The 13,888-nt window shown below is 37.1% G+C and overlaps 1 protein-coding gene across 1 annotated transcript; it reads right to left on the bottom strand.

Annotated features, from left to right (window-relative positions):
* Positions 1 to 1,726: 1,726 nt before the first annotated feature.
* On the bottom strand, positions 1,727 to 8,275 carry Odam (odontogenic, ameloblast associated). The gene is made up of 10 exons (XM_021629131.1): positions 8,225 to 8,275; positions 8,089 to 8,130; positions 7,554 to 7,601; positions 6,887 to 7,126; positions 6,465 to 6,509; positions 4,285 to 4,389; positions 3,603 to 3,650; positions 2,853 to 2,924; positions 1,970 to 2,131; positions 1,727 to 1,756 (listed from the first exon to the last, which is right to left on the bottom strand). Exons 1-10 carry the CDS (start codon positions 8,273 to 8,275, stop codon positions 1,727 to 1,729), a joined length of 843 nt encoding a protein of 280 aa, XP_021484806.1.
* Between the last annotated feature and the right edge of the window lie 5,613 nt (positions 8,276 to 13,888).

Raw genomic sequence — 13,888 nt, 5'->3', positions numbered from 1 at the left:
TGTGATCAAGTTTCCACTTGGTACAACATGCTTTAGGAAGGCATGGTCTTTCAGTTAAACATGCTTTATGTTCTTTGTTTTTAGTGTTTGTTATTTTCCAGATTATATAATTACAAAATCTTTGGGACAAAACCAAGAGAGCCTTATAAAGGATAAGACATATTACATGATGCGTTATTTTTTTGTGACATGAAGAAAATAATATTTTAATAAGTAAAAATGAGACTAATGAAGATGTTCCATATTACCACACAAATTTCTATTAGGGTAGAAGAAAATAATAATCTTTAAAAGACAGCCAAGGTACCATTACATCTTCTTCCCTGAAAGTAAGAAAGAACAGCACTTCAGTACTACTATTTTCCTTTGAAAAAATTTCCTAGCTATTTTGAAAATTGCTTAACAAAGAAACAGAAACATCTCACTGGCTGCTTTACACTGACCAAAGTACACACAGTCTGTACTGAAGCAGCTATGGGATTTTGATACAATAAATTGAATTGATTTGGGTGATACAAACAGCGCACCAGTGAGGGAATTTTCTGAAGAAGTATTGATACGCGTCATTGCTGACTGTGTTCATATAGACTATTTTAGTTCGAAGACCGCCTGGTTTTGCTTCTCTCATAGAAGGAATTGTCCGAATAGACATAAGAAATCTGTAACACTTTATCTTTTAGCTTGCTCTTTAAGTAGGTCGCAAGCCTCTTTTTTACGTGTGTTTTTATTTGTAGTAAATTTCAAGGATACCTTTCTAATAAACTAATAATATAGCTTCAGAAGCCAACCAAGTTCATTTAGACAATTAACCATGGTTATATTTAGTACATAATTAATTCATTTTGAAATTGCCCTGTCATTATACAATTTTTTGTTTTATTTTTTTCTTTGCAATTTATTCATTATATATCCCAGTTGAAGTCCCCTCCATCAACTCTCCCCAGTCCCACCTTTTCTCCCTCTTCCCCTCATTCCCTTCCCCTAGTCCACTGAAAGAGGGAGTTCCCCACTATTGCCATCTGCCCATAACTTTTTAAATTTTTTTAAAAAATATTTATTTATTTATTACAATTTATTTACTTTTTATCCCTGCTGTAGCCCCTCCATCTCCTCCCAGTCCCACCCTCATTCTCTCTTCTCTCTCTATGCACCTCCCCTAGTCCCCTGATAGAGGAGATCCTCCTCCCCTTCCATCTGACCTTAGTCTATCAGGTCTCATAAAGACCGGCCTGGCAAGGCTGCACCCCTCAGGGGGAGAGGATCAAAGAGCCCGCTGCTGAGTTCACATCAGAGACAGCCCTACCTCCTTACTAAGGAACTCTTATTATTTTAAGACCTTCTTTAAAACAGACAATGGAATATTGACATTATCACAATGTTTAGCTTGTGATGAGAAAAGATGACTTGAGAGAAGGAACTATGTAAAGAGCATGCCATCTTTTTATATAGAAATAATCTATTCAATATTTATCTGACTCATATCAAGTTTATAATATAGGGAGTTGACTTTAAAAGTTAAATTTGATTTTTAAAACACAGGGAAATCTCATAACTGGTATGGTCTTTGCATATAAATATAAAGACTAACTTTTTTCTCTATAATCATTATGCTAATAATTCTTCATTAATTTTCTGATTAAGTTTTCTGTTAAGAAATATCATGGCATTTGAGGCCTGACTTTGGTAAAAATACCTACCCAAACTTCCGAATGATTTAAACAGTGTCTTATGGTTCTCTTAAGCTATCAGTCTTGGCCTAGTGAGAAAGAACATTACAAAGAGCTTGTGTTAACTTAAAGTCAGATTATACTCTGACACATTGGTTTAAAACAATTGCTGTTTTATCCAGATTAAGGCCATGTATTATTTTACTTGTATGTTTATTGCAATGTCTGGCCCTATAAATTAAGTTCTCACTTAGATCATAGACAACAATATATTTCATAAAATGAATCTTTGTTCACTTTACCTTCTGTTCTGGAAGTACTGGGGCATTAGTCGGATCTATTTCAGAAGTGAAAAAATTGTCAGTGCTGGGTTTTGGTGAAGTTGATGGCATGAAAACTCCTGCATTATCATGCTTAAAGGTGATTGGTTCTCTTTGTGAATAAAGCAGACCTCCTTCTGCTGGCTGGAGAAAGCAAGAGCAGGACAAAATCTTTACAGTTTCAAGTAGATGATTAAAACTGGGAAGAATATGAAGCAGAAGGAGGGAGAGGCACAAACGGGCATCACATCCAACAATGTGTGTCCTTATTAGTTTTCTTTAGTTCATAAGCTAGCTTAGAAGGCTCGTGATTATGTTTCACAAATATGGTTGCATATTAATAACTGCTTTTTAATTTATCCTTTGAGAACATCATACCTGTATGCAATGTGCTAGGATTATAAGCACACCACATTTTCCATTCTAACTTCCTTTGGAGTTTCCTACCACATCTTCCCAACTTCTGGTCCTCTTCCTCCTTCTCCTCCTCCCTGCTCTTTTTTTTTTTAATATACCCACTGCATTCAATTATTGTTTTTATACACATTGCTATTGATCATCCATTAATGCATGCATTAATCATCAGTGACTACATCACCATGGGAAAATGACTCTCCTCCAGGCTATCATCAACTGCCAACAGCCCTCAGCTTTTATACAAGGTGTGCAGAAGAGTTTCAGGGAAAAGATTCTCAGCAAATATTTGAGGAACTGAATGATTTAGATTTTGACTAGCAAAGATTACAAGGGGAAGATCAACAATTGTTGGTATAACAGCGTTTGCATTAAAATGGATACTACTGGAAGACCTAAGTTCTCACTAGGCGATTTCCAGTTGCTGCAAAAGGTTAGCATGGAATCTCACCATCCCAGAAGTTTCGGGCGCTGTGCCTACAAAGGTGTCAAAAGCCAAGTGCTGCTGTCCTCCTCGTACCTCCTGAAGAAGCAGAAAGTTAAAGGTGTCTAAGTCAGCGATGGGTTATTACACGTTTTTTTTTTTTTTTTTTGTTGTTGTTGTTGTTGTTTTCTTCTGCCAACCAAAGCATCCAAGCCCTCTTCAACTTCCCGAGAGTTTAGGTTTGAGAAAGAGAAAAGCGGTCCTGGGCGGTAGAGTGCTGTTCTAAAGCTTGGTTCGGCTTCAGGCTGTAGAACATTGACCTCACGGATGGGTGTTTCTGAACATGATGGATTTTGAAAGATGAGGCTTTATAACGTTATCTGAGGAGGGGTGGAAGAGGCCAAGCACAGGTGGCCCCACATCCTGGCTCCCACTACTGACTTGCCCCCCAGTTACAGCCTCAGACTTGTTCTATGATCTGCTGTCTCTTTAAGAATCTCCAAGACACTCAGACCTGCCCACTTAGCATACCTTTTCCAGGGCTGAGTACTGCTTGAGTTCTCCTTCGCAAACCACCCAGCGCAATTCTTGCTCATGTAACAAATCTATTTTTTTTTTTTCTGTTCTCATATCAATGTGTGGGTAATCCTGACTTCATCCATAAAAAAAAAAAAGTGTTTTCCTGCTACTTTTTATATGAAAGATATCCTTGTGTTTAATAGAGAAGCAAGTAATTCCAAACATATTCTTAGAAATCAAAATCATGCATTTACTCACAGGTTCTGCTTGCTGTGGTATGTATCCAAACTGATTATAGAATGGTATCTGTCAGATTTTTGAAGAAGGCATTAGATTATGATGATTTTTGTCATAAATTTCTAAGAAATTGTTACTTAAAATTACACATCTTTTACATCAGCTAGCTGTTTTTTGAAAGTCCACATATTTTAGTTGGCAAAAAATTATCACTTAATCTCAAGATATCTCTAAACACCATATCATAAGAGATCTGAATTGACATGAAAATTCTCAAAACTTATGCTATACTTACAAAATTGAACATAAGGTTATCAAATTATTGCTCAAGTTCTAGTGACCACAAATATTTTTCATTGCAATCCTTCATACTTTGGTATTTTAATAACAAGCACATAAATGTATTCATATAAAAATGATGAATGTTTGCAGACTCTGAATGTGAGAAAAATCAAATTCAGAAGCAAACCAACCAAACAAAAGCAGGTTTGTACCTGGTCTTAGTAGAATAATTTGCTGACTCCATTCCCTGTAATTCCTAGGCTTAGTGCATGGCCACATTCGTCTACAGGCATTCAACTAGGAGAGACACCGTGTCCTCTCCTGTGAGGTCAAGCAGTTGAGAGCATGCACCAAACATTCTCGGTTATTCTTTTCTCATTCTGAAATTGAACCACAGATTAAGACCAAACCCTCATCTTACCTGTTCCTCAAATAGCTGCTGCCCTGTTTGCTGGGGGGATGGTGTGACTGCCTGTTGAGGCTGCTCCCAGGGCAGGAGCATGTACACCGGATAGGACTGAAGCATCTGTTCGTGAACATAGAGGTGCACAAGAAGTAACATAAATAAAAAACACACAAAAAAGAAGTACGCAAGTCCGTTAGATCAGGAGGCACAATACTTTCGATTCTTTCAATGTCAGTGTTTTAAAGGTGCTATTACAGGTATGAGCTGCCATTCCAAACATAAGTTGTACCATGCACAGCACTTTTACAGTGTTTGTCAACTTGAGAAACAACTTGAACCCAGCATGATACAGGACTCCTTTGTAAGGATACACAGACAGACAAGTTAGGATATAGTAGGTTCAACTAAGTGAAGAAAGCATGAGTTCTTTCAATAAACAGCATCTTGGAAATGCTCTACGTAGGTTAACATGTAAACATCTTAGGGCAAAACAGATTATGCAGTAGTTTTCTTGTAATTTTTGAGAATCATCATTCTACAGAACATGATATTAGAAGTTCTGCTATAGTAAATAAAAAAGAAATTAAACTAAATATTCAATGATTTCCATTTTATTAAGATCATTTGTGGGCAATGGAGAGGACTCAGAGATTAAGAGCAGTAGCTGCTCCCGTGGAGGACCTGGGCTTGGTGGCCAGGACACATGTGGTAGCTCACAACCATCGGGAACTCCAGTTTGAAGGCATCCCAGTGCCCTCTTCTGACTTCTTCCGGTGCTGCTTGCACAGGGTGTACATGCATACACACAGGTAGAACACTCACAGACATAAAAAATGTAAAATCCTCTATGAATTTTAGAATATTGGAGGAAAACCAGGAAAAGATAACCACCACCCATAGTGTCATATATTGGCTTACAGTTAAAAGTCTCTATGTGCTTGTATGTAAAGAATGTATGGAAAAATCAGGAACATGGTAGCTGAATACATGTTTAAATACTCTCTTATGTTTTGTATCATCAAATGATTGTATTAGATATAACATTAGATAAAGATGATCATAACCATGTTTCCGGAATGAATGCGATTTGAGTAAGAGGTTTTCAGTCTTGGTCTAGAGTAGAAATCAAGCATTAGGCCTTCAGAAACCTAACAATGTTTGTCAGACCAAGTTCGGTTTTGATATTTTAGGCTTAAGGTAAGGCTTAGGCATTTGTAATTTTCAAAATAGCCCACAAAGCTCTTGATGCAGAGAGTCAAAGCCAGCATCGAGAGCTACTGGATTAGTGGTTAAAAGGGGGGTAAAGGGCTGAATTCTAAAAGCTATTGATTTCACTGCATTAAGATACTTAATCTTATTAAAACTATGTTTTCCTGGTTCTTAAAGTGAAGTAATTGTATTCGTCACATTATCTGACTCTTTACATACTTATGGTATACAGTGAGACAATGTCTAGAACTGTGTTATTATGTAATGGTGGTGGGAGTGAAACTTAATTGCATAATTATATTTGTTTGAACATGTCAGTGAGCTTCATGTGAATAACAATTTATATATAGCCCTGTTCCTTTGAACCCGAGGTATTATACGATTAATTAGCCTAGTCTCATCAGGGTTATCTATGTTTGCATAATGAATTTATTAGTTAATATCAATTTAATTTTTCTTACTGAAGGGAAATATTCATTTAATTATAATGTGGAGTCAAGTCACAAATGCTGCATATAAGAGATGGGGAAAGTTTCCAGTGGAATGTTATAACAGACCAATAATGTGTGTTAGTGTTACTTATGGTAATAAATATTATGATAGTAATATGTGTTATTTATACATACACATCAGATATAAATGGAAAATCCTAAGAAACAAAATTTGGGAAGGTAAAGAGCCAGCTCATGTTGTTACTCTTTAGTTGTTCCCCAGTGTTGGCATTTAAATACAGAGAAGACAAGCTGTGGGCCTTACTGGACTCATTTACTGTGGCCTAGTGATGACATAGGCATTCAAGGGTCCTAGAGTCCCTTTTAGATGCCTTTTTGTAAAGAACCGAGTAAGCACAGCATCAGCAGATGCCGGGACTAATGGTGTCTCTAGAAGGTGGTGGGTAGCACAGCATTGAAATAAATCCCTGGTACTGGAGACCCAGTGCCATGGAGAGGGCAGTGAGCCTTGGTCAAGGCAATCTTTTCACTTACCCCTGTTTGATCTTGAGGCACTTTGAAGGGAACCACATAGGACATCTGAAGAAAAGAATACCCACAAAGTTATATAAGCAAATCGTTCTCAACTTGTTACCTACAATTCTTAATCTGCTCTCCCTAGAGATGGCTTCCCATATATCATTTGCATTAGCAATACTCTGTCAACATTTATCTTCTACATTAACATGCATCCGTATGTTGTCTTAACTCCTGATCACTGACTATATTTTAGGGCAATTCGTTTTAATGTTTTTATTTTCTTTGTTGAAATAGGAAAATATATGGAAATGTTTTCAGTGGTTGTTGAAACAGCATAAAGAGAAAACTTAGTAAGACTCCTATCATATTTCAAAGCTAATTCACAGTTACTTTTATGTTCTGTCTTAGACCAGCACTATGCAAGAAGCCTGACTTACAAGGTTAGCACCCTGTTGAGTTTGTGGTGGTGTCTGTGGCTGTGAGAGTTCTGGTTGAGCAGCCTGGCCTTGGACAAACCCAACTTGTCTTGAGAAAGGTATCTGATTTGGGAACAGCCCAGCAAAGCTCTCTAGTGCAGAGAGTGGGAACTGTGGGCGTCCTGAGACCTGAGCCTGCTGCTGCGGCTGCTGTTGCTGCAGAAACCCAGGGAAGGGAGGAATCCAAGAGTTAAATGCACCCTGTGAGAAACAAAGACAGAAAGGAAATATTACTCTTTTGTATTTAAAAAAAAAAAAAAAGAACTTCAAATCAACCCTGAGTAAGAAGGACAAAATGTAAACAATTTTCATATTTCAAGGTTTATGAGAAGACAGCATTCTAACTGCTTGTAAATGCCACAAATTGTGATTTTTTTTTCAAATGATGAGAAGTGTGGAATACAGTGTTACTAGATTTAAAAAGTTTTTTTTTCTTCCCTAATCCTTTTGTTTGTATGATGTGGCTTGTTTAAAACAGTTAACCATCACAAAAATCATCACAGTTACTACTTGGCACATACCATTTTTTAAACAAATATAAATGGATGCATTTTGTTTTCATATCATTCTGTAAGAAATGCTCATTAGAAATATATCCCCATTGAACTGAATATTTACATAGCAGTACCTGAAATTGCAGTGGCAAAAGCTGACCATTATTAAGATTCAGGAGCAACTAGAAAAGGAGAGACAACATGGAAAGCAGATGACTATGCATTCTGAAATGTTTTCCACAGACAGAACACAAGTCAGCGCTGCTTGGTCAGCTTCCAGTTTGAAGGGTCACATTTCCCCTACTAAGTCTGCATTGAATTACAGTGATAAGAGGTTAGAGTTGAAAACAAGGGTTGGGTTTAACAGCCATCCCTACTATCAATGAGATTGCCCAGTGTCAGCTTCTCCTGGTAGTGTGGATATTTTATGTTTATTCATCTACATTTAATACCCACATTAGGTACTATTGGCTGATGATAACCGTGTCTGTGTTTGGGGAAGTTAACAATTACACAGGGAGGACAAACACCCTTTTACAAGCCACCTGGTAGACAAAACAACTGTTTGGAAATATTTAAGACCTCGCGGGCTGTACGCATGCTTTTATCTCTTCCCAGTGTGTTTTCACTTACAGAATACAGGAGAATGCTTAAAGTGCTTAAACTCACCTCGTGACTGTTGCTAGCAGACAACAGACGCTGTGAGATAAGCTAAAAAATAAAATAAAATAAAGGAGAAATGGTGAAGGAAGGAATTGTATCATAGGTTTGCATGATGAAATTGAAAGCACCATGAACCACTTACCGGGGCTGATGATGTAGCTCCTATGAGTCCAAGAAGAATTATGATTTTCATTGTCGGATGGTTTACCTACATAATGAATTGTAATACTACTTAGCCTTAAGATATACTCTTTGCTTAAAATTTCATGACAAAAGTAAAGGCATGTCAAAATTCATCAGATGGCACTGGCCAAATCCAAGCAGTAGCTGAGTCAGTTCCTCAGTATTTACTTATGTTTTATGGCTCACAATAAAAATGCTATCTCTTTGACTGTTTTCCCTCACTATGTCTATTCGTTGGGAAAAGCTGTTTGCCTGACCATGAAGTTCACTGAGGGGCAAGTGAGGCTCTGACAAAGAGAATGTGTCCTGAAGCCCATGGAACCCCCTGCGTTGGGTCAGCTGCCTGGAGCCCTATTATTAGGATGACCTTATAGTCGGCAGTGAAGAAGTATCACAACAATGACCGAACGGTCTCAGACCATAGAGAAAAGTTCCAGTAGAAGTCTAAAAATATGTATTCTCAGTTATTAATCGTAGTGTTTGCAGCAATGTTTTTCTAATCCAGGAAGTGGAGAAAGGTACGCAGCAGTAGTGATGCGAACTGCAACTGGCGAATGCTTCTTATCTCTTGGCTCTACTTGCAAAAGTCTCCGCTCTATTTCATTTCACGAACATAGACACGCATTAGGGTGACTGTGGCAGTCTATCAGAGCTGCGTTCTTAAACTATCAAAGCAAAGATGTGACGTCTTACCTTACTCCTTTGCAAGATCTGTGTCCCTTTCTTTCTCAGTTCTGCTGTTCAGACCCCCTCTTAAAATGTAAAACCCATCTTTAAAAAAAAAAAAAAGGGACCAATCATGATCTGAAGGGACTGGTGATTCAGTGGGTTTTAGACAATGGCTCAGCTAACAACCCCTTTCCTAATTGTCTGCGTGGTGTATGGATTCCCACACCATAAGTAATGCTTTACAATTACCCCGATACTTTTTATTTTTTTGTGATCACTCTTGGTTTCTCCTTGGTTGTGACTAACTCCCCTAAGCTAATTTTGTTTCACTCATTTTATAGTCTTAAAAAAATGGGTACCTTAAGTAAGTAACCCTAAAACTCTTTACTGAATTGAAGACCAAATTAGTGATGATTATTTTTAATTTTGACAAGGATATTCGGACTGCAGATAGAACATAGATCTTAGTGAAAATTCAAAGCTTAATTGGTGACAAATATTATCCAATGTTCTGACATTAGGCTGAGGTAACAACAGCTAAATTTATGTAAGTTTATTATCATTTTTATTGAAAATTGATTCTTCTCTCATACAATACATCCCAAACACAGTTTCCCCTTTCTCCACTCTTCCCAACTCTCCCCACACCTCTGTTCTTCCTCAGACTCACATTTCCTCTGTTCCTCTAAGGAAAAGAGGAGGTCTCCAAGTGACAACAACCAAACTTGACAAAACAAGATAGAGTAGGACAAGGCAAAAGCCCTTATATCGAGGCTGGACCAGGCAAACCAATAGGAGGAAGAGTCTCAAGAGCAGGTGAAAGAGTCAGAGATACCTGCTCCCACTATAAGGATAATTTCTGTAGTTCATCACTTAAGCCTTTTGAGAACAATAATGGCTATCCTTTTTTTTTTTCTGAAAGAAAAATTTAGAAAGTCTCGGTTTTTATGTTTCTATGAAATCAACGTCCTTAGTCAATATGAAGCAAGTCACCTACAATTTTCTGTTTTGAAAGTATAACAGTATTATCAACTCAACATCATTATTTAAATGTATTTACTTAAGAGCTGAGCGTTTATTCTGAGTGTTTGTCTATCTTTTGGTATTCTATGTTCTAACAGTCTAGGATCACAAGTGCAGTGGTAAGGAATTATTGATTAATTTCCACTATGGGAGAATGATTTGGTTAATTTAGTAAAACAAAGCTAATCGTTTTCTAAAATAAAGTTTTAACTTCTTATGAGATACTACTTAGGATATGAGGATTGGTTATCTGCATAGCAAATGATGATCTAAACATTAATTTAAATAACATGATCTTTTTTCATATGAAGAAAAAGAAGTCACCACTTCTTTATATGTTTATATAGGTTTTTATTAAAGAAAGATAGTTGAGGAACTGGACAGAAGGCTCCATAGTTAAAAGCACTTGTTGCTCTTGTAGAAGACCTGGGTTTGGTTCTCAGCACCCAAGTCAGGTGGCTCAAAACTACTACACTTAAGTATAGTTCCAGGGCCTTGACAGTGTCTTTTGGCCTCCACCCAAACACATACATGTGCACATAAATGTACTCAGGCACACACACATAAAAATTAAAACAATTTAAAAAGAAGTTGAAACTTTATATATATATATATATATATATATATATATATATATATATATAAAGTTAAAAACAACCAGAGAAAACCGCTTGTGGCTTTGTGATAACTTTCAACTCACTGTACCATTGTAAGCACAGACATAACTGAGTGGAGAGGAAGACCTTGTTTACATACTGCAATATACATGTTGTGTGTGTGTCTATTTGTCTTATTTGACTCTGCTGTGCATGTTCTCTTACTGACAATTGAGTCATTTACCTAGAACATATTTAATTAAGTTTTGTTAAATGATTTATTTATCTTAAGTGAGGATGAAGATGAGAGCGATTCAGAGCCATGCCATTCAGTATAGGCCAAGGCTCAAGGACATACGAGGAAGAACTCCTGAACCAGACAGATTATATATGTCACTGTAACATCATTATTTTGTTTTCATTCAATCGCCAGCACAAGACAAACCTTCATTCAACTAAAAGAGCAAAACCTGCATAGGCCAAGTGCATAGGGCTGTTGGATTAGGTACCAGGGCAATCATTTATATCTGCGCTTTGTCTCATTAACTTAAAGGAGAAAGTGACTTAGTTTGTTCTTCCACTGTGTTATCTTTGCTCTCTTAACTATCCTGAAGAATCATTCAAGAGGCTCTTGGAATACCAATGTAAAGTTGACCACTATTCTATGGATTATGAAGAAAATATGAATTCCAGCACTCCTCAAAATAATTTTTATAATATGTATGAGCTATAATTTTCAGGAACTTCTAATACATGCCAATATAGTCAAGATGAGTTCATATTTCAATGACAAAGGTGAAGTTTGGGAGGTCCAATGTCTTCATTTGTTATTTATTCAGTGACACAAATAGTCACTGGGAAGCTTTGACAGCCAGTATCCTTGCCAGTTTTTTTTTTTTTATAACCTGGTGGAGTTGGTTTTTTTTTATATAATTTTATTTTTCTCATTAGTTACATTTTGTTAATTCTTTATCCCAGCTGTATCCCTCATTCCCTCCCCAATCCCACCCTCCCTCCCTCATCTCCTCCCTGCCCCTTTCCAAGTCCACTGATAGGGGAGGACCTCCTCCCCTTTCATATGACTCCCTTTTGTCAGGTATTTTCAGGACTGGCTGCAAAGTCCTCCTCTGTGGCCTAACAATACTGCTCCTCCCTTGGGAAGTGGGGAGGTCAAAGAGCCAGTCATTGAGTTCCTGTTAGAAACAGTCCTTGTTCCCCTTGCTATGGGAAACCAATTGATTACTGAGCTATCACGGGTCACATCTGAGCAGAGGTTCTAGGTTTTATCCTCTCATGGACTTTGGTTGAGTGTCCATCTCAGAAAAGACCCTGTGCCCAGATACGTTTGGTCCAGGCTTAAAGGAACCTGGTGTTAGTAATATGAGATATGGTTGCAGTCTCTAAGGAAATTAAAACTTTTAATTTAATTTAATTCATTGTCAGAAATGTGTGGTAGGGGGCTGCGGAAATAGCTCAGCAGTTAAGTGCACTGGCTACTTTTCCAAAGTACTTAGGTTGGGTTCCTGGCACCGACATGGCAATTTACAACCATCTGTAACTTTGTTTTGCTGCAGGAAATCCAGCACCTTTTTATAGTTTCTGTGGGTACCAAGGCAGGCAAGTGATGTTCCCTCACACATGGAAAATATCCACACACATGAAATTAAAAAATAATAAAATAAATAAAAAGAAAGTATCTGAATTGTGGTTAGAATTCTAGTCTTTTCATTCTGAATCTAGAATTCTTTCTAAGGCATATATATGTCTAACTTGAGAGAAAACACACGGTAACATAACAATAGTAACTATTAGGGAAATTATAAATAAAAGTGAATGAGTTTATATATTTTCAGAAATGAATTGTGATTTAACTCAATGAGACCAATAGCACTTTGTGACCAAGTATTAATTCATTAGGAGCTTTTTCTGAAAACCACTGAATTTTATAAACTCCAAGTTTTGATCTTTTCAATCATGTGAACGTTTATTTTTAACTTCTGTGAAACTACCAAAAGTGCAGTATCACTCTATTTTAACTTTCTGCCAAGCACATGCAACTGACTGGTGACTGATGTATCCAATTATTTTAGTTATCTGGTGCTTTTTTTCCCCCAGCACCATTAATAGCAAATTTTCATACTTTTCTTTCACCACTGGTGCACAACTTAATTAGATGAGGACTTCCGTTTGGCTCACTGCTTTATTCGTGGTGCCTCTCTGAAACATACTTCATAAATATTTATTGAATGGTTGCATGACGACATATAAATTCTCAACTCATTTTTGCCACATGGATAAATCATAATGTATTATAATTATTTAGATGACTTTTTATACTCTAAGAAGAAACTATAAAAGCAGTTTAATTTAAACTATTTTTTTTTTAAAGATGATAGACTCTATTGCATCATTTCTGATGCTTAGGTTAAAAAAAAAGGAGCAGAGATTTGTAATTAAGTGTTTGTATATTTCCCTATACTTAGGGGGTTTTAAAAACAACAACTTGTTTTTTTTCTACCTGAATAGTAAATCTGAATGTTAAGAGAAGGATGAATCCGGGAGAAATGTTCCCAGATAAAAGGATGAGAAATAGAAGAAAATCATAAATGTGAAGCTGTGAAAAATGAATGCTGGAAGTCTGTCTGATAAACTAATGTTACGGGATCCGTGTGGGCAGAGCTGCAGAAGGTTAGACACCTGTCTGTCATCCAGCTCCCACGCTGGGAGTATTCACCTACATTTTAGTCTTTGCCCACCGGTTTTCCATGTTCACATCCTCCTGTTCTCTGGAATTAGTGATCAAAATTGTCATAGGTAAGAACTGGCAAGGACTCACTGATGCCGAGGCTGAGCATGGTCCCAGCTCCTCAAGTCCTCCATTGAGCTCTGAGGATTACACAGTATCTCCACTTCCCCACGTGCCTGTTCTTGCCTTCTTTCCCTTTCTGCAAAGGGATTTAGCGTCAAGGATCCTTAATACATTCCTCCCGTGCCAATATGCACTTCAGTTTAGCCCGTTCTAGGTACGCAGCTTGAGATCCTTGCCAAGGCTTTGGACATAGCATTATTATTCTGTGAATAATATTAAAAATTTCATCTTACTGTATCAGGAGTTATCCATTATGCATGAACTATCTAGCTTTGACTTATTATAGAGAACAGGTTGCTTTTAAGAAATCATCTCTAACTTGCTGATCTCAACCACTGAGCATTGAATCATGGACATCATATTTGTGCCCAAAGGCCATAGTATAATATCGAAACCTAAACTTTCTATTGACAATGTTATTATGAATTTAAGAAATTAGCATCAATATTTTCTGCTGTAATAGAAA

This window comes from Meriones unguiculatus, chromosome 3 (genome assembly GCF_030254825.1).
Source record: "Meriones unguiculatus strain TT.TT164.6M chromosome 3, Bangor_MerUng_6.1, whole genome shotgun sequence".
Taxonomy (NCBI): domain Eukaryota; kingdom Metazoa; phylum Chordata; class Mammalia; order Rodentia; family Muridae; genus Meriones; species Meriones unguiculatus.
The sequence above is the reverse complement of the archived record's forward strand: the minus strand, read 5'-3'. Positions and strand labels throughout refer to the sequence as shown.

Coding starts and splice junctions, on each gene's coding strand:
- Odam (XM_021629131.1), bottom strand. CDS start 8,275: ATGAAAATCATAATTCTTCTTGGACTCATAGGAGCTACATCATCAGCC. Junction 8,131..8,224: donor GAGCTACATCATCAGCCCCG/GTAAGTGGTTCA, acceptor TTTATTTTTTAG/CTTATCTCACAGCGTCTGTT. Junction 4,390..6,464: donor TGCCTCAAGATCAAACAGGG/GTAAGTGAAAAG, acceptor GTTCACGAACAG/ATGCTTCAGTCCTATCCGGT.